Source organism: Habropoda laboriosa, unplaced genomic scaffold, assembly GCF_001263275.1.
Source record: "Habropoda laboriosa isolate 0110345459 unplaced genomic scaffold, ASM126327v1 scaffold801, whole genome shotgun sequence".
Taxonomy (NCBI): domain Eukaryota; kingdom Metazoa; phylum Arthropoda; class Insecta; order Hymenoptera; family Apidae; genus Habropoda; species Habropoda laboriosa.
The window spans coordinates 110272-129596 of NW_017101026.1; the positions used below are offsets into that span (position 1 = coordinate 110272).

Genomic DNA, 19325 nt, shown 5'->3' on the forward strand with positions numbered 1-19325 from the left:
ATCTCGTTAGAAATATAAAACGGTACCCTATCGTAGATTTCGCGACTCGTGGATGGCTTTGGTGTCGCTCTCGGTGTCGTTCGAAATTCATTCGGATCGTCTCTTCTCGAGAATGGCTTGCCGCCTGCTTTGTTTCTTCGCCGTGACACTCATCGGGCACGTACGACGATTGTTTGGTCGTTTGATCGGGGTCGAGAGGCAAAGTCGTCGATGAGCCGAGTCGTGAGACAGGCGCGCATCGTTCGATAACGTTAGCCCGAAACGAATAAGGATAAGCACGGTGCTATAGAATAATTCGCGGACGCGAAGGAACTTTTCGTCGATGAACGAGCGTCTCTCGCGGGAGACGAAACTGGACGCGAGGCGAGGCGTTAAAATGAAGAACGGGGTGGGGGGGGGGGGGGCTCTTAGGGTAAAACGAGATCCGGGTAAATGGTAATGTTCCAACAAAGTCGATGATCTCGCGTGTCGCCCCATCCCCCGTTGCCTTTCCTGAGCTTCGTCTTCTTCGCAGTGCCAGCTACGGTAAGCGTGAGTTGAGTAGGAAAAAGGTGGTCTCGGGCGGCCTTTAGAACGTTCTGAACCTTGGCTATCACAGCGGTCGACTCGCAATTGTTCTTCTTGTGATGGACTCCGCTGGCATGGTGAAACAGTTGGAAGAAAGAATGAGTTTTGGAGGAGAATAGGGAAAGGGGAAGGAGACTTACCATTCCCCGATGTGAAAAACTCGAGGTGCTCTCATCATCATGGTGATCAAGCCGGAGTCGGTGCGAGGCGCGATTCCAGCTCCTTTGCTCGCCGGCAAACAGGTTTGCGCGATGTGCTGAAGGCTCCAGTCCCAGTTGTAATCGTCGTAGGAGCAAAACTGGGCGGCGCACTTTCTCAGCTTGTTCCACGTGACGCGGTTAAACGCCATCCCCATGTTGTGTTTGCTGGAGATCCAAGGGATCACCTCGGCCTGTCGAACGAAACACCACGGACAGAATTTTTAACGAGTGACGCTAAAGTGGTGGCAAGGTGGGAGAACGAGCAGGAAGAGCGCGGAACGATCGGTGCGCGCCGAGCGTGTGCCGGCCGCGACGATTCTTCTTCGAGTCGTTTCAGAGAAAGGGAAAAACTCGTGCACGTGTGCTCGAGCGGCATGAAGAAGAAGAAGAAGAAGAAGAAGAAGAAGAAGAAGAAGAAGAAGAAGAAGAAGAAGAAGAAGAAGAAGAAGAAGAAGAAGAAGAAGAAGAAGAAGAAGAAGAAGAAGAAGAAGAAGAAGAAGAAGAAGAAGAAGAAGAAAAAGATGACGAAGAAGAAAAGAAAGTTGAGGGACGGTGTGACTGAAGGCTGAGGAGTCGTGATCGCGACGAGAAGGAGATTCGTCAATAGCAATAGCGATCGTAACGGACGAGGGGTCGTCGAAACCTTTTGATAATGATTGTAGAGGTCGGGTAGGAGCTGGAAAGCCCATGCGGAGACAGCTTGCACCGCCTGCACGTTCCGAGCGGCAGACGAGAGGGCACCGGTAACGTTGGCGTTTCCAGTGTTTCTCGTGCCGCTGGCCGTGCGGCTGCCGCCTGCACTGCTACTGCTGATGCTGTTGCTGCTGCTGCTGCTGCTGCTGCTGCTGCTACTACTGCTGCTGCTGCTGCTGCTGCTGCCGCTGGTACTGCTACCGGTACCGCTTGGAATCGCGCCGCTACCACCGACAGCTCCGAGGTCGTTGATTCTTGCCAACTGCTGCCCCGTCGTAGACGCTTCTCGCTGACTCTTTAATCCACGCAGGAGTTCCTTTTGCAGGGCGCTGTTGACGCCAAGGAACTAACGGACGGGGCGTGCGTGAAACATCGACACACAGAGATATTCACACTGAGAGCAGCGAGGTGATGATTCGATACGACGTTCAACGCGCACCTATCGTTCAACGAGTTTTTGTCGCGCCGCGCGGAGCCATCCTTTCACCCCCTTTCAACTGTGGAACGCGTCGTTTGTCTTTTCAAGAAGGAGAGAGAGAGAGAGAGAGAGAGAGAGAGAGAGAGAGAGAGAGAGAGAGAGAGAGAGAGAGCGAAAGGAAGGCAACGCGGTTGGTTGTGTGGAAGAAGAGAGAACCGATCGGTCAGGTTGAAATACGCGGATCGCGGCCTAACCTAACCTAACCTAACCTAACCTAGCCTAAGCTAGAGAATCCGAATGGACGGATGCTAGGGGATATGCTGACCGAACGATTAGAGAAGCGTCTCACCTTTCGGCTAAAGTCGGCGAAATAGTTGTAGGTCTTGAGATAGGTGCCTAAAGAGAGAACGTTGCATCTCTCGCAGCTGTGCTTGCAGGTGCGCTCCATCAGTCTGAGAACGTGGAGAAAGTCTTCGGCAACGTAATGATCCTCCTCGAGGAAAAGTACCATACCGGTGTGATTCTTGGTGACGGAGAGTTGATCCAAGACGCGATTCGCCTTCCACCACCAATGATGCTTGGTCTGCGTGAATTTCGCCTCTCTGTAGTGTCCGTATAGATCGGGATGCTTGGCGTTGATGCATCCGAGATTGAGGGCTCTGGAGGAAGAGTGGTGGTGAAAAGGTTACGTGGCGGTGGGTAGAGGATAGTATAACCTAACTTTACACACTCACTGTTCTTTGCGAATGTTTCGCGGACAATCGTTGGCATCTTCGCCGGGAAAGGTCCGAGGATGCGTCTGTATGCTGTGAGGATAGAATATTTGCATGACCCGACAAAAGTCGACGCTCTGCACTAGATAGTTGATGTCCGGATGCCAGACGTCGTGACTAAAGACCAGAAGGGTTTGCTCGATTCCTCTCGCCTGAGCCAACGACACGATCAGGTGTCTGAGGTAGGTGAGCCTTGTGTGCACCTGAATCACTATGACGGGGGCGTCGATGGCCAGCGGGCCGAACGATTCTTCGTTGTAGACTCTCTGTTCGGCATTTGCTCTCTCTATGTTCCGACGAATTTCCGCGATCTCGAACTCTGTGAGCGCGTCGGTGGTGGCGTTGGTCAACGTGGAGGAAGAACCGTTTCGGCGATCCTTGAGAAACCTGGAAAGGGAAGAGCAGAAGGGGTCGCGGTTGTTTCTCGAGTTGATCGGGCCGGAGAGGGTTTCCTTTGGCGTGTACTACCTGTGCAACTCTTGGGGTACGAGGGCGAACAGCGTCTCGTTGGAGGAGGCTTGTCCAGCGGAGTTTCGCCCGGTCAGACTGATGACGTGGAGCTGAAGCCAGAGGAAGGTTGCCAGGAAGACGAGGACGAGCGTCCTGAGGAATGTTCCGCGAACCGATCTGATGGTCCCTAGAAACGCCACTCCTGCAAAACGTTCGACCGTGCACAGTCCAGCGCGAATCGGGTTTCGTTAAACGACAATCGCACGTGCTAGTCGCTTTGTTCCCTTATATGTGTATACCACGAACAAATAGGCAGTCGACAGTGTCGTGCGAACGAATCGGAATTTTGTCTCGCTCACCTCTCATTCTGGCATTCCTACGCGACCGTTCTGAAATAAAGAGAACGCGAGCGAAATTAGTCGGCTCGTTCGCTCGTTCGCTTATCCTCTTACCTCGTATCGGAGAAAAGGCGCGACGGATGGTCCCTCATTTCGTCGAAATCTGCGAAAAAGAGAGAAAAACGAGATCGGGTAAAAAAGAGCCGCGTTCTATTCTTGTTCTTTTTCCCGCGTCGACGAATACGACGACGACGGCGAATACGACGACGACAAGTGGAAGGAAAAAGGAAGAGAAGGTAAAGGAGAGTAAATTGGTGGGTGAACGTTTCCCCCGTACGATTCGCGTACGCGAATCGAAGAGAATCTCGGTTCGGGGGGCGTGTGCGAATGCTGGCATCGGAATCACGTTTGTTATCGGTCGTAGCGTGAAATCAGAGTTTAATTTTTCAAAGATTAGAGAGCAGGCCGATTGGAGGACGGTGGTGTGGCGATCTCTGGTTTTGGCCCGTTCCTCTGCCACCTTCCCTTTCTCTCGGCGTACTCGATATCAGCCTGCGCTTTCTTCCTGTCGTCTGACGTGCAAGTTAGAGGTTGGAGGTAGCGCGAACACTGTCGGCAATGTATTTCCACCGCTTTTTCTTCTTTTCATAGCGCCGTGCACGGAAGACGATGGCCTAACTTATTTTTAGTACGGCACGCGGACTTGTAGAAAGTAGGAAGAGGGGAGCAAAAGAGGCGGTGGAGGTGGTGATGGCGGTGGTGGTGGCGGGGGAAGAGAAGGAGGAGGTGGAGGAGGAGGAGGAGGAGGAGAAGCGAGTTAGTCGCGTTGACGGAGAACGATGCAACTTGAAAACGTAGCAAATGTCTGGCAGCCTACGCGATCGACCTTGATCGACGATTATCGCCGGTCGTATTGAAACGTTTGGCTACGTCGCAATTGTGTAAGTCCGGTCGTTCTGCCGTCGTCGTTGCTCAAGGGAGGAGCCGTTGAAACGTACGAGAAATCAGCTGAATCGGTCGATCCTGTTTCCGCGACTGGAACTTTAACGCTTTACAGGCTGAACGTTTCGAATTGGTATCGCGATCGAGCCATGAGATTGCGGGTAACACCAGGGGGACAAACTCGGGAGCGACGTCGAGGAGAAACTGTAAGAATGGCGTAGGAGCGGCGAGGTTTGGACGACGCGACGGCGAGGAGAATGCAAGAGCAAGGTCTCCGGGGTTTCTCCGGCGAGTGGTTTTCCGTAGATGAGCATCGAGTGGCTCTACATCCCATTTTGCTCGCTGGCTGGCTAATGTAGGTCAGCTGAGTTGGCTGGTTGACGCGAAACAATGCGGATATCCGTGAGCAAGTTAACCACGCGATATCCTCTTCTTGCGCGAGCCAGAGGGAAGCGGCGAGGCACTCGAGCTGCGAGAAGGAGTTCGAACAGCGATAAAACTCTTTACCCTTCGACTCTCTCTCTCTAAAATTGGAGCTTGATAACCACGTGCGCCTCTTGGCACACGTTCGCACTCGAGATCTGTCCCGGCACTTTTTACCCTCGGCGATATCGGGTTTGGTAGGTCGCGACACCGCTACCGGGCAGCGTTACTCGCTGCGAAATCGCACAGGTGAGCGTGCGAGCATGCGTCGCGTCGCCTTGCTAACCGCGAACACGTTTCGCATGACGGTTAATTCACTTGACGCGCAAATGCAAACGACTCGACTCGACTCGACTCGACTCGAATCGCTTCGTCACGCGTCACTCTCAAGGTGAACCGGAAAATTCTGTTTCTCTCGGTGCCGCGTTGCGGTTTCTCAACTGCTCCCGTTTTTCTTTTGGTTAGGTAACGAAACGGTTGAAACCTCGTGGAAAAAGGAAGAAAGTGGAAGGGGGTTGTACGGAGAAAGCGAAGGTGGAAAAGAGCGAGAGAATGGACGGGGTTGTGTGGAATATCGATCGGTGTGGAGGGTCTCGAGGCAGCCATGCTCTCTCGGCACGAACGACGAATGCGTTTTACTTTCCTTTACTTAACTTTACTCTACTCTACTCTACTCTACACTACTCTCCTCTACTCTACTCTACTTACGTAGGTCCACCGTCGTCTCGGAAGGTTTCGACGAGATCGCAGCAAAGGCGAGAGGCTTGCGTTACTCGGCCGATCACGTATCGGCGAGCGCGGCGACGTAAGTCGGGAGAAATGCTAGCCGAAAGAAGCATCGGCGAATCATCGCGACGATCTGCCGAAGAATTTTCTCGCCTTCTTCCTTCCTGCCTGCCCGCTTGCCTTCCTTCGTTTCCCTCTGCACTTGCTTCCTCGCTTCACGCGACGCGGCGGTGTTGGCCGTGCACCGTACGCGCGACTTTTCCTCGAAACTGCGATCCTAGAATCGCAGGGAGCGCGCGACCGCGACCGCGACCACGACCCCGCCCACCCTTCGCCGCGATACACACCAGCACGTTGCCCGACGCGGCGGGGGTGCGATTTCAGCCGGGAGTCGATCGATCTCCTCGTCCTGCCATCCCTCGTCGGAAACGAGCAACACCGTCGTCGTCGTCGTCGTCGTCGTCGTCGTCATCATCTTCCCCCTCGTAGTCCCCGTCGGCGTCGATAACCACCTTTCCCTCGCCGGATAACTCTTCCATCTTTGGTTCCGAGGAGGCGGACCACTCGATCGAGCACGTCGTCGTTTCCTCGAACGCGGCCAATAGATGGGACGACTTATTCCGCTAAACTTTCCAAGGGGCAGTTTTTGCGTGTCTCACGCGAAACGAAAACTTTTACGCCGTACTCTCTGGCCGTTAATGATAGGTGTTGGAATACCTCCGCCCCCTATAGTTTGCGAACACGAGAGGCGCTATTCCCACGCTATGTCGCGTTTCCACGTTCGAGCGGAGAAAAAAGTGGAAGGCAGGGGCAAACTGCCTCGAACCGAAGAACCGCGATATGAAGGGAAAGGACGAGGGTGGTGAATTCGATAGATTGATCGGCTTGAATCTGGATCTTCTGAGATTGTGCGGCGTGATACCGTGCGGTTCAGGATTTCTAGGTAGAAATGGTCTGGCGTGTGTAGCGTTCGGCTGTCTGACCGTATACAGCATCTCGTACACGTATCAATTTGTCACGTGTATGGAGAACCTGGACACCATTTTCGAGTCGTTCACGATGATCATCTCGATCGTGGGCGGTCAGGCGCGGTTCTCGATCCTGTCGTGGTTCCGCGGTACCTGTCGAACGATGCTCGAAGCCTGCGAGTTCCTCTGGTCGACTCTGAAACCGCGGGAGAAGGAGATCGTTCGAAGTTACGCGAACAAAACGAGATTGCTGACCCGCTGCTACTTGGCCAGCTGCGTCTTCACCATCTTCATTTACGGCGTGTTCGCTCTCTTCGATCAATCGCAACCCTCGCCGGAGAACCTCTCGGAGAACGGCACGGTCGACAGTACGGTTAGACGTTTGCCGTACGTGTTCTTTCTTGAGGTGCAACAAACGCCGTGGTACGAGATCACTTGCGCCCTTCAGCTGTTCGCGATGTTGAACGTCGGCATCACCTGTGTCGGAGTAGACACGATCGGTCCTCTCTTCGTCCTGCTCACTTGTGCTCATTTCGACGTGATTCGATCTCGAATCGAGAGTTTACACGCGATCGATCGTTCTTCGAGCAGCGTACAGACGAGAAATCTCCGAGTCTTGGTGATCCGTCATCGAATGCTCCTCGAGTGAGTTAGTTAATCGAGGACGCGTCGTCGATTCGCCGCTTGTATCTGGACATTTTCAGGTTTTGCCAGGACATCGAACGTGTTACGAACGTGATGTTTTTCACGCAGCTGTTCGGTAGCACGTACAACATATCTTTAGTGGGCTTCAAGTTGATCGGGGTAAGTAACGAATCTTTGCCAGACGCAACGGAGTAATATAAAACCTTTTGGAACAGGACGATCCTGATAAATACAAGTACATCAGCCAACTCTCGATAGCCATCATCCAGCTTTTCCTCTGCAATTGGCCCGCAGATTTCCTCTACTCGAAGGTAAACCAAGACTGACTCTCTGAAACCCTCGAAAAGAGTTTCTATTTCGTCTACTTTGTTCAGAGCGAAGCGATCGGTCGTGCAGCCTATACGGTGCCTTGGCATTGGTACCCTCGTTGCTTGCGAAAACCAACCAACATGCTGATGATCAGAGGTCAGAAACCGGTTCGTCTGACCGCCGGAAAAATCGTCGGACTCTCTCTGGAAACGTTTGCCTCTGTATCCGTCGTTATCTCTATTCTCCTCTGTGTCTCGCCTTCCCACGCTCATTTCTTCTTTTCTGTCGCAGATGATATCGTCGGCCGTGTCCTTCTTCACCGTCGTTCGAACCATGAATTGACGTTCTGTTATCGTCAAAATGTTTAGGGCGATACTTTAAAGCGACTGCGCATAGATGAATAATCGAATAAACGATCTTTCCAAGTTTCGAGAAAGAGAGAGAGAGAGAGAGAGAGAGAGAGAGAGCGGTCGCGCGTTACGCGAATATTAGCCGAAAGAAAGAAAGCCACGCGCGTTCGAGAAACGAGTATTGGCCTCCCTATCGACGATCACGTTCCACCTTTCTTGCGTAGACAAGTTAGGACGACGCAGAGTTAGGTCGAGAGGAAGAGAGAATTGTTCGTTCGGCAATTACCGGTTAAGTGAGTTCTTCTGTAATCCCCCGATATCCTCGGGATATCCTCGGGATATCCTCGGGATCGTTGTGACAGGCATCGTTTTTACGGCTTGATGCCGAAACGACGAGGAATCGCGGAGAAAAGGCGGCGCGAGCTGGGAGAGAAAAATGGAGCGAAAGTAGAAGCGGCAAGTGGAGAGGGGAGGCAATCTTGGCCGTCCTCGCGATCCGGTCCTTCTCGAATTAATTACAGGGGAGATGGGTGTAGGGAGACAGAGGAGCGGCTGCCGCGGACAGGCATCTCTCCCCGTTCGCTAGGCGAAAGCCTGGCGAAAAAGGTTCGGTGTTGCCGCGAGAGCAGAGGAATCGTTGATCGAACGCGACGGTTTAGCAACAAGTTGCAGCCGGTGCGCGTTTTCCCTGGAGTTTCCTAAAATCAACAAGTGTACCCGCTTTCCTGCTTGGAATTTCTATATCGGTTTCTCGTTTCTCGGAGGCTCCACAGGTGGTGGGTAGGTAACGCGGTAGGTAGGATTCGCGCGATCCGCGAAGCGCGCGCGCTTCTTTAATCGGAATTTTCCTTTCGATCGATCGTCGAGGGTCGAGGGTCGACCCTTTGGTGGAAAAGGGTCGGAGACTCGTCTCCGTTCGTGGAACGTGATAAAAGCCGGTTTAATAAAGCGGCGCTTGTATCGGGAATTCCTCAAAGGCTCGGCGTGCCTTTCGACCTCGGCCCGCATTCCCTGCGTCCGTCACTTCACCTATCTCTCGTTCCTCCTCAACCTTCTCCTACCCTTGCCTGCGTCTTAATCTTCGCGCCGTCTCTCTCTCTCTCTCTCTCTCTCTCTCTCTCTCTCTCTCTCCCGCGCTCTTTCGGTCCGCCTCTATTTTCCACCCTATCGCGCGATCCCTTTTCCTAGTCTTTCCAAAGGCGCGGCTCCGTCAAATCTGGCACAGAGTAGTGTCGATAATGGAAACGGAGATAGAAGTGGTGTGCACAAGGTGGAGAGAGAGAGAGAGAGAGAGAGAGAGAGAGAGAACGAGAGAGGAAGCGTAGGGGCAGGGTTAACGCGGTTTGGGGAGAAGCGTGAAAGGGGCGGGAGCGAAGGAGGAGCAGTGGGGGTTTCCGTTCGGTGGACCATGCGCTTTCGCGAGTCTCTCTGGATCTTCGTGGATCGAGAAAAGAGAGAGAGAGTGGCGGAGAACGCGGACGCGAACGAGCGGCGGCGGTAGGCAGGAGAGTGCGAGCGAGCCAGCCCCGAGCCGGAAAAATCGGGGTGAGATGCACCCTCGTCACCGGCGTCGCTCTCAATCGGCCACGGCGCTTCCACCTCGAACCATCATTCGTGATCGGCGTCCGGACCGATACTGAGCTTCTTCGCGAGTCCAGTCCAATTTGCCGCTCCATCTCCGATCACCTAGGTAAGACTTGTCCTTTCTGTTACTTTTACCCTCGGTAACCATTCGGGAACCATAGCTGCGATCACGATTAGGATTAGGATCGATAGGACGATACGGTCATCGTACGAGGTGGTAATCGATTCTTCCGACGACGCCCTGTCTCCTCCGATCGATGAGAAGCGGACGGGAAGAATCGGCTTCGTTGTCCCTTCGCCTTTATCTCCGCTCGCTTTTTACCCCTTATCTTCCCTTCTCTCCCCTTTGAATTTCCGTTTCGAAGGTAGCGCGCGACTCTACAGTTGTCGAGAGTACCCTCATTTCCGCGTGTCGTACGCAGCTTCCAGGTTGGCTCGTTCTCGAGTACGATCAAAGTGTGCACGCGTTTCCCGCATGCTGTTGGAACGGAACGGTAGGTAGATACGTAGTTGGTCTAATGGGTTAGAAAGATTCTAGCCCGGTATCAAGTTCGCGAGGTTAATAGAGCGATCGGTAACAAGGTTATAAAGCAATCTGCATAACCCTGCTCTCGGTACTTTGCCCAAGCTACTACTACTACACGGGCTTGTCCTGCACCACTCGGCTCGTAATTACCAGGTATAATGCGATTACCCGATCACCAGACCCGGCGTAACCGACTCCTGCACTCTGCGCTTCCTCCCACTTTCTCCGTGCTCGTATTTCCGACTCGGAAAAACCGAATTTCGCGCCTCTTTGTCCAGATGGATAGGATATCTATCCAGAAGCCAGTGCTCCTTATGCTAATTTATCGTCGACAGATGCAGCGACGGACTTTTAGAATAGACGGATTGTCTCTAATTCCGGCTTAAACATCCTCTTCCTCTCCTCCGGTTAGGTCGTCGTGTGTAAACATTCGAGATACGACGACGTTCCGTTCACCCTAAGGTGTAAGACCTCGGATGATTCGCGCGTAGCCAAAGGTAAATCCTATTGGACGGAGAGAAGGAGAAGAAGGAAGAGGAGGAGACGGAGATAGAGGAAGAAGGAGCTCCTCTCTCGCAATGGTTGATGGATAGGAGTCACCGTGTCGCGTTGGTTCGGTGAAAAGTGCGAAAGAGTGAAGGAAAAGAAGGAGCGGCGGTGCCGAGAGGAAGTTTCGAGGGATCTGTTGGCAGGGTGTCTCGGGCGAAATTGATCGGTCTGTGCTAATCGTTTCCTCCGTCGCGTCGGCCAACTTGTTGAGGCGGGAAGCAACAGTTTGCCTTTTAAACGCGTCTCCTCTGCTTCGTCGTCTCTCGGTTCCTTTCGACAGGGCTCGCTCGATAGAGTTTGAAACGGTGCGTAATTGTCCCACCCAGGGGTGGATCTAGTTAGCGTTCCGTTTCGGCAGAGAAAGGGAGAGAGTCGAGCGAGACGTGCGTTATAAAGTTGTCGCGAAGATACGATCGAGCTATTCATTCGGCGGAACTGTACTGTTCCGGTTGTTCGGTGCTCGGGCGGCGGTACTAATTGCTTCTCAAAGTTGAAACTAACTTTGACAGAATCGAGAGTCGAGGTTTCTCTTGGAAATTATCGTTTCACCTTTTTTCCCACTCGGCTTCGATCGATTCGTTTCGTGGTCTTCCAGCCGGTGTGCGGCGAGGCGAATCGCCACGGCATGGCACGACCGTAAGATAAATCGAGTCGGTTGACGGTCGACACGATTTTTCTATTAGCTCGCCTTTCCCGATCTACGTAGTACCCGTCTCCGGAATATAATCGCGGTCGGTGGATACGAGTGAAACGAGAAAATGGGCATAAGGACAGGAGAGAGTGGAGGAGGCGTCCGTCGAATCGGGATAACGAGGTCGGATGAGTTCCGCAGTCACTTCATCAACGCGAAGCCAACTAAACTGTCAATCGCAAAACCACTACTACCGTGTCAAACCCTTTCGACAGCATCTAGATATTCCCATCGATAACGCACACTCGAACCATCGATTTCAAGCATCGCGTTTGCGCTCCCACTCCCTCCCCGCCCATGTCTCTCCATCGAAAATTCAATTGGAGGTTCGAGCGCGATTAACGATCACTCCGTGTTCTTGTTATCGTTTTGTCGCGTGTAAATGTACGTATCGAAAGAGTAACCGGAGAGCGGTGGAAGAAAAAGTTGGTAAAGAATTGGCTCTGCGAGCTAGAGACGGAAACGGTCGCGGTCATTCTTCGTCGTAATTACCCAACAGATAAGGGAATGAAACAGGACGAAAAGAAGAAAAAGCGGGGAGCCGACGAGTAGTGGCAAGAGAAAAATCTTCTCCGGTTCTTTCCGAGAATAATGCACGCACCCAGGGGACTTGGCTTTCAGGAAAATGCTGATTGCTTCTTCCCCAACCCCACGCGCCCTCGCTGCTCTCCGCGATTTTTCCTAGCCCACTCCTCTTATCCCGCCCTCCCTTACGCACACACCGTCCTATCAATCTTTCTCCGCTCTCCTTCCTAACAGCCACCGCAGCCACGTATATGTACCATCTCCTAGTGTACGGAACCTACGATAGAATTATCAATTATTCCCTATACAGATCTCGGAGAAATATCGAAGAAACAGACGGAAGGGTCGGACGATCGGTCTGCGCGTGTGTAGAAAAGACTTATCTCGTGGAACCAACCCTGTCGAGGGCGCTATTTTCTCGTTCTCGCTTCGCATCGTCTCGTTCTAGTGCGCGTCTCCTGACGAAAAAGCAGAGCATGAGGAAAGCGGCTGTTAATGAGGTGAGAGGGCGAGGAGAGCGGTAGGAATGGTTATCGGGCGCCGCTTTAGACGGCCTTAATGGTTTCCTATTCACGGAGAGCGTGCGAAAATTAGCCGAGCTAAAAGCATCGGGTAATCGAGTTATTACGAATAAAAGAGCGACAGTCCATGGGAGGTATCGTTAAAAGCGAGCAATTAATGCCGCTAATTCTATAGCCTGATCGTGTCTGGTACGTTTTCTCTTTTTCCCCCCTCACCTTCGATCTCGCGAACCTAGGAAAACGCGTGTGAACCGCTGATCGCTGCAAAGTACCGGAAAGTGGCTTCAGTGCCGGAAGTTCGAATCGCCTTCCACCTTTCTAGCGATCAATGGGAAATTCACTTTATCTTCGTCGTCGATGACGTTGAGGAAATTCAGCAACGCGGCCGATACTTGTTCTTTCAAATCACTTTATCTTTGCTTTGCAGATCGTCCGACGGAAGAGAAGAGAGGAGAGGAGAGGAATTGAGGATGGGCGGTGGAGAATGGAACGGTTGGTTGCAACGATGTCGAGAATCGCGGAGGTTGGTTCTCGTGATCGTCGCTATCGCTCTACTCTTGGACAATATGTTGTTGACCACGGTTGGTAAGTGCCACCCGATCCCCTATATCGTTCATTCTAGAGATTAATTCGTTCGATCGGAGGAGAAACGCGTTTCTAGCTGGAGGGGGAAAGTGGTTAGCCTGCTTTAGGGTCACTCGGATTTTCCAGCCGTTTAGCTATCCTACTCCTACGCTGGCCGATAGTGACCCAAGGTGGCTGCTGGCTTTCTTTTATCGCGACGTCCAGCGATGTTTAATTCACGAGGCACACGCGTCTGTATAGCTCGGAAATATAAGCCTCGCCTCGCCACCTAGCCACCTTCTGCCAATCCAGATAAGTGTTCATGCATTTATGTACCGTATACCAAACAGCTTTTCTTATGCGCGCTAACAAATCACGAGGTGCGCTCCCGATGGATAAGACGATAGTGAACCTTTCCCACCCTCTCCTACACGAATATTTAGAAATGTCTATTTAAACGTTGCGTCGGCGGAAAAGGGAGGAAAAAAAATAATCGATCGATCGGGTTGGAGGTGCTGGGATTTGAACCCAGGACTTTCAGCATGCGAAGCAGACACTCTACCACTGAGTTACACCCCCGAGTTGAGAGTGTTTGCTCGACGGAACATGTTCAACCGAATCTCACGCGTCTCTCCTATCCTCTGCTCGTTCTCTTATTTACCGCTCTCTACCTTTCCTTCGAGCGTTTCTAATGCTAGCCAGGTGCAAACGCGTTACAGTGCCGATTATACCGGAGTTTCTCTACGATATCAAGCACCCTAACGCAACCCTGAGCCAACATCTCGAAGGGACTGGTCCACGTGGTGGACCAACTACGCTCGCCGGTGTTCAGCCGACGAGCGCGATCACCACCACGCCGAAATGCCCCTGTGCTCCGATCAGAGCGAACGATTCTCAGCTGGAATTTCTCTACGCGACCACCACCCTCTCTAGCATCGATTCCACCGATTTGCCTGGTAAGAGACGCTCCTCCTTTATTTCTGCGAGGGTGAACGAGGACTCACCCCTAATCTCCTCCAATCACCTTTTCATTCCACAATGCTACTTCCGTAATGCCACAGGGATTACGGACGACGGCAAAGAGACGGCAAAGTCCAGTTCGACCTTCGATACGGAGGAAAAGAAACAAAGGCACCGCGAATTGCTTCAAGAGACGATCGCCGTTGGTATAATGTTCGCGTCCAAGGCTTTCGTTCAACTGCTCGCGAATCCGATCGTTGGTCCGCTCACTCACAAGTAACCATCTTACTTTGCCTCTCATTTTTTTTATCCCTCCGCACCCTTATATCTCTCTCTCTCTCTCTCTCTCTCTCTCTCTCTCTCTTCAGAATCGGATATAGCATACCCATGTTCACTGGCTTTATCATCATGTTCATTTCTACCCTGATATTCGCCTTTGGACGAAGCTACAGCGTTCTTTTCTTGGCAAGGGCTCTTCAAGGTGTAGGATCTTCGTGTTCGAGCGTATCAGGTACGGCTCGAGAGACACTGTCTTCGTATCTCTAGGGGTGTAAGTACGTATTCCTATTTCCATTCGATTCGCAGGCATGGGCATGCTGGCCGAAAGATACCAAGACGACAAAGAACGCGGGAACGCTATGGGTTTCGCGCTAGGTGGCTTAGCACTTGGTGTCCTCATCGGTCCACCGTTTGGCGGTGTTATGTACGAATTCGTGGGAAAATCTGCCCCGTTCTTGATCCTTTCGGCCCTGGCCCTTGGCGACGGAAGTGAGTATCCGTTCTCCTACCATCCAACGCTACTCGCTCCCCCTCACCGCCGAACGCTTTTTCAGTTTTGCAACTTCTGGTCCTTCAACCGTCCGTCGTGTACACCGAAGCAGAACCACCGTCTCTCAAATCTTTGATCACCGATCCTTACATCGGTTTGGCTGCCGGTACGTGTATCCCCTTTTCCAGTCGCGGCTCCTAACCAGATGTGTCTGGTGTTCGTATTCGAGTCTGCACACTGCACACTGCGATACAATAGCGTAAACAGTTCCTAGGTATAAGCGGACCCGAACTTTCCCTTTTTCGGAGACCAGGAGTTCCGGTATTCGTTAGAGCATTTGAAAGAGCAAACACGTTTCCTCTGAGTCCGATAATAAATAGAATATTAACAGTTTACAAAGACTTTTTCCAGGCGCTATAACTTTCGCCAACATGGGTATCGCTATGCTCGAACCTAGTCTTCCGATTTGGATGATGGACACGATGGGCGCGAGCAGATGGAAACAGGGCGCCACCTTTTTACCGGCGAGCATTAGCTACTTAATCGGTACTAATCTCTTTGGACCGCTTGGACACAAAATGGGCAGGTTGGTGATGGTGGCTTTTCCCAAACTTTACAGTCTACACGAACCTAGACCCGAACGAACAACGCATCAGTATTTACATCGCCTGGATAGCTCAGTCGGTAGAGCATCAGACTTTTAATCTGAGGGTCCAGGGTTCGAGTCCCTGTTCGGGCGAACTTTTTTTTTATTTCTTTTTCTCTTCTCTTTTTTTCAACGCCGTTGATTGGACTTGTCGTGATCGGTATTTGCTTGATGTGTGTAAGTATTCGAAAACTCCTCTGCCTTTTCCTTCCACCAGCGATACACGATGCGATACACTTTACCTCGTGTTCCGACAGATACCGTTGGCCAAAAGCATCGACCACTTGATCGTACCGAATGCCGGCTTGGGATTCGCAATTGGCATGGTGGACAGTTCGATGATGCCAGAACTAGCATACCTGGTAGATATACGACACACCGCCGTTTATGGAAGTGTCTACGCTATCGGAGATGTTGCCTTTTGCTTAGGTTTCGCTATCGGTACGTAAGATAAGAAAGGAGGAAAAAAAAAAAGAATTTTGCATCGGCCGGGAATCGAACCCGGGCCGCCCGCGTGGCAGGCGAGCATTCTACCACTGAACCACCGATGCTCTTATTCATCTACGTTAACCGATTCTCTTTTCTACATACGACCGCGCGTTCCTTTTTACGTTTATCGTAATCACCGTTCGTTTTCATTCAGGTCCTGCTTTAAGCGGTACTTTGGTGAACAGTATCGGCTTTGAATGGATGTTATTCGGTATTGCCATTCTAAACTTTCTTTACGCACCGCTGATGTACTTTTTGAGAGCACCACCGACGAAGGAGGAGAAAAAGGTAAAGTTGGTTGGAGTTTTGAAAAGAATCAAATCAATCTGGAATCTCGTTTAAATAACGGTTGGTTCGTTGGATTTTAGTCGTTGATAATTGGCGAAAAATCCTCTGTGCGCTACGTGACGTACCAGAACGAAGAAGAGGAGCAATAAAGAGGGAAGGACGGATGTGTTCTCAACCCGAAATGGAGAAACAACGAGTTAAATATAGCACGGAAATACTCTGCGTGGGTAATACGATACGCGAATCATTATTATTTCGTTCCTTGTGTCTAGTGCAAATTGTATATACGTATACATACATACATGCATGCATATATACGTAACGCATACGCGTACGTGCGCCCGTGTGTATGAGCGCGTGTAGTATTACATCGTAAAATTAAGTGTGTGCGTTCAAGAGAGTCGCGTTAGCAAACGAATACGTTTACGTGGTGGATTGATCGTGGCACCGGGAGTCAAACGTACATATGTATATCGACGTATCGTGCCTGTATGTTGTATCGGAAATATGTACCGTTTCCTGGAGAAATGCGAAACGGACGAATCTTCGGCGATTCGAGGACGATACTCGCGTCGGAGTCTGAAAAATTTCCCGATTTTTCCACGCGAAGAACCGCCTACTTTGGATTCCCTGAATGGCTGCAGGGAAACCATACGCGTGAAACTACCGGGTAGGCGCGATGAAGAGTTCTTCGTACTCTCGCGAATTAACTTGAATCGAATCGGGATCGCGGCACTCTAGATATTTATTGGATATACATACATACATATGTATGTACATATGTAGGTAGAAAAGACCGGTGATGAGTCCCGCGATTAGTCGGAGACTCGTGGTTTTGCCTTTAATCGGGGAACAAGAATAGATATATGTCGACCAATTTCGCACTACATTCTCGATACAACCCTCAACTCTCACGAGTGATCGCTTATTGAACGATTAAACGAATCCGCGATCGGTGGGGAAAGAAACGTGAAAGCGTTCGACGACGAATTTGCAAATTATACGATAAACTTTATGTGAATTCGCGGCGGAAAACTCTGACGGAGAAACGTTTACATGTGTATTCCCGATTTTTCTTTAGATTCGACCTCGACAAACTAACGATAATAACGTAGATAGAACGGCATACGTATGTATGTAAATATGATACATATGTATACGTACACGTATATGTCGTACATATGTATATGTCTACATATATATGTAGGAACGATACGTGTTCCGTTTGTTCCGATAAAATATTATATGTAGTTCCATAATAACATGCGTATGATGTTGCATGTGACATTCTATACACGTATATACATATACGTACATATATAATAGAATATCTCTGTAGAGGGAAAATGGTAGAAACGTGTGCCAAACGTCGCTGTAATAATCTTACACGTCCTTAGCTGTATGCATACACGTATGTATGCGAGCGAGTAAAAACACTACATACGTAGAGATCCTAAGCTACTGCGCGTTACGAATGGAAATTTCCAGAGGAACGAATCGCTTGTTAGTGGATCTTGAGCGCGATACATATTACGAAAAAGAAATTCCACCTGTGTAGAAATTATATCTTTGTAGTAGTGTCGTAGAATGTTTCAATCCGTAATCTGGTTAACTTGTACAAACATGTGCGTTCATATGTATATGCTAATATAATACATATATACGATATGCATAGAGAGGGAGAGAGTTAAGGAAGCGAAGATTAGAATTTGTTGGGAATGGAAGTGACAAATATAAAAAAGCGTAAGACAGCTTTCCACCGCGAATTCGATGATTCCTCGAGGTTGGTTAATCCTAACCTACTCCCGGTAAAAAACGCGAGTCAATTCGATTTGCAAATTCTTCGCGAACGTTCGTCGCGATAGAGTGTACTTGAGAGAGGGAGGTTACGTGAAAGAGAGAACAGGGGCATCGTATTTGCAAAATTCGTGTTTGAGGTTCGAATTGCCGGACAGAAGAATCTCGCGGAGAAACGACGAGTCGACATACCGATCCACGCTACATATGTATCTGTATCGATGTTACGCCGACACGATATAGCATTCGCGTTAAGAATTATTTCAATTTCTGTAAATATAGAGGACGTACGTATGTATGTACTTAAGCAGCAATTATATCGGAATATAGCTACCCTCATATATGTAGTCAACTTCATTGTTAATCGACGACGAGGATGCTTTGCTCGCTTTTTTCTTTTTTCGTTCTCTTTCTCGTTCTCACGAGGAACTTCCAAACACCCTATGCACTTGCTGTCGATATCCTTTTCTTCATTTTTTTCTTACCGATCGATCGCATTGCCGTTCAAAATACAACGAAAAAAAAAGTAGACGTATCCGCTGGTGGTCCATGATGATTTAATTATTCGATATCAGCCCAATAGATTCTTCTTAGTTCTACGATATATTTTCTTTGCGTCGCGGATTAAACGAATCCACAGGAAATCCTAACGATTAACGACTCGTCGATAGCTGCTATTGTGAACAGACAATAAGCGATATCGCGAGGTACGAAAGTTTTCTCGTTACTTTAGAACAGAAACCATCTCGAAAGAATGACGAAAGAAAGCTTCGTTGAATTTAGGCGTTGCAGAATGTACTACTAAAGCACGTCTTACCTATATGTATACATATGCGCCGTATAGTTTTATATTCTCTGTTCAATCTGAAAATCATGCGTAGTGTTGTACAGCACGGGTTACACAACAACCACCAATACGTTCCCCTTTATTCCTGTCATTTGAACGTATCTACGTAGATGCATAAATAGGTACTATATACATATTTAACCAGCTGGTGTATGGGTCCGACTTAATCCGCCTGTGTGTAGTCTTTGAAAAATACTGAAAATCAGAAGAGGAAAGGTATTTTTTATTCTCGATGGCCGATTATGTATATGGTGTGTGCGTATGTGCGTGTGTGAACTTGTCGAGAAACTAATATCTGTGCATAGGTGAAAGACCACGTATGAAAGATTTAGGAAGGGACAATTATGTATTTCGAAAGGAACTTGAATGCGCGCGCGGATCCACTCTGATATTCCACCCCACCCGCCCTTCGCCGTAGAGACAATCGTAGCACGAACGTTCTCTTCCAATACATATCTTCGAAATCCTATCTCGTAGATCTATCTAACACACTGCGAGCAACTTTATTTCAACCGATCGATTCTTACTTCGCGTTACTTCTCGTTCGAACGCATGATATCTTTACGTGTACGTTGTTCAATATCGTGTATTAAATAAACGTTTGCCTGTTTTGACGTGAACAAATTATTCTTACGTATATGATCATCGCGAATCTTGGACGTTTCGTATGAAACGTTCAGATATCGTTCCACTTTCCCTCACTGTTAGATCAATTTTTCTCAGTAAAGTATGTAAAGTGTGTCAAGAAACTACACCATACCACGATA

General features: G+C 49.9%; 3 protein-coding genes and 3 non-coding genes across 7 annotated transcripts; 3 read left to right on the forward strand and 3 right to left on the reverse strand.

Moving 5' to 3' along the window:
* Positions 1-391: 391 nt before the first annotated feature.
* On the reverse strand, positions 392-5791 carry LOC108577893 (alpha-1,6-mannosyl-glycoprotein 2-beta-N-acetylglucosaminyltransferase). Of its 2 annotated transcripts, none has more exons than XM_017941115.1 (9): positions 5513-5791; positions 3554-3602; positions 3461-3490; positions 3120-3288; positions 2613-3038; positions 2228-2537; positions 1411-1806; positions 708-958; positions 392-636 (listed from the first exon to the last, which is right to left on the reverse strand). In XM_017941115.1, the coding sequence occupies exons 3-9, from the start codon at positions 3465-3467 to the stop codon at positions 408-410; spliced, it is 1788 nt and encodes a 595-aa protein (XP_017796604.1). In that variant the 5' UTR covers positions 3468-3490; positions 3554-3602; positions 5513-5791; the 3' UTR covers positions 392-407. The 2 variants fall into 2 exon arrangements, with proteins under 2 accessions (XP_017796604.1, XP_017796603.1); XM_017941114.1 differs by having other exon boundaries at positions 3120-3303.
* A 579-nt stretch (positions 5792-6370) lies between these two features.
* LOC108577857 (odorant receptor 13a-like) lies at positions 6371-7794 on the forward strand. The gene is made up of 5 exons (XM_017941074.1): positions 6371-7143; positions 7203-7302; positions 7359-7454; positions 7518-7673; positions 7744-7794. Exons 1-5 carry the CDS (start codon positions 6371-6373, stop codon positions 7792-7794), a joined length of 1176 nt encoding a protein of 391 aa, XP_017796563.1.
* A 1686-nt stretch (positions 7795-9480) lies between these two features.
* On the forward strand, positions 9481-16121 carry LOC108577927 (synaptic vesicular amine transporter). Its single transcript, XM_017941158.1, has 12 exons — positions 9481-9492; positions 12626-12783; positions 13482-13718; positions 13824-13998; positions 14091-14233; positions 14308-14490; positions 14556-14657; positions 14903-15088; positions 15274-15314; positions 15395-15578; positions 15781-15914; positions 15995-16121. Exons 2-12 carry the CDS (start codon positions 12669-12671, stop codon positions 16061-16063), a joined length of 1569 nt encoding a protein of 522 aa, XP_017796647.1. The 5' UTR covers positions 9481-9492; positions 12626-12668; the 3' UTR covers positions 16064-16121.
* Trnaa-cgc lies at positions 13270-13341 on the reverse strand. Its single transcript has one exon. It is a non-coding gene; the product is annotated as a tRNA-Ala (tRNA).
* Positions 15158-15230, forward strand: Trnak-uuu. Its single transcript has one exon. It is a non-coding gene; the product is annotated as a tRNA-Lys (tRNA).
* Trnag-gcc lies at positions 15618-15688 on the reverse strand. Its single transcript has one exon. It is a non-coding gene; the product is annotated as a tRNA-Gly (tRNA).
* Positions 16122-19325: the final 3204 nt, after the last annotated feature.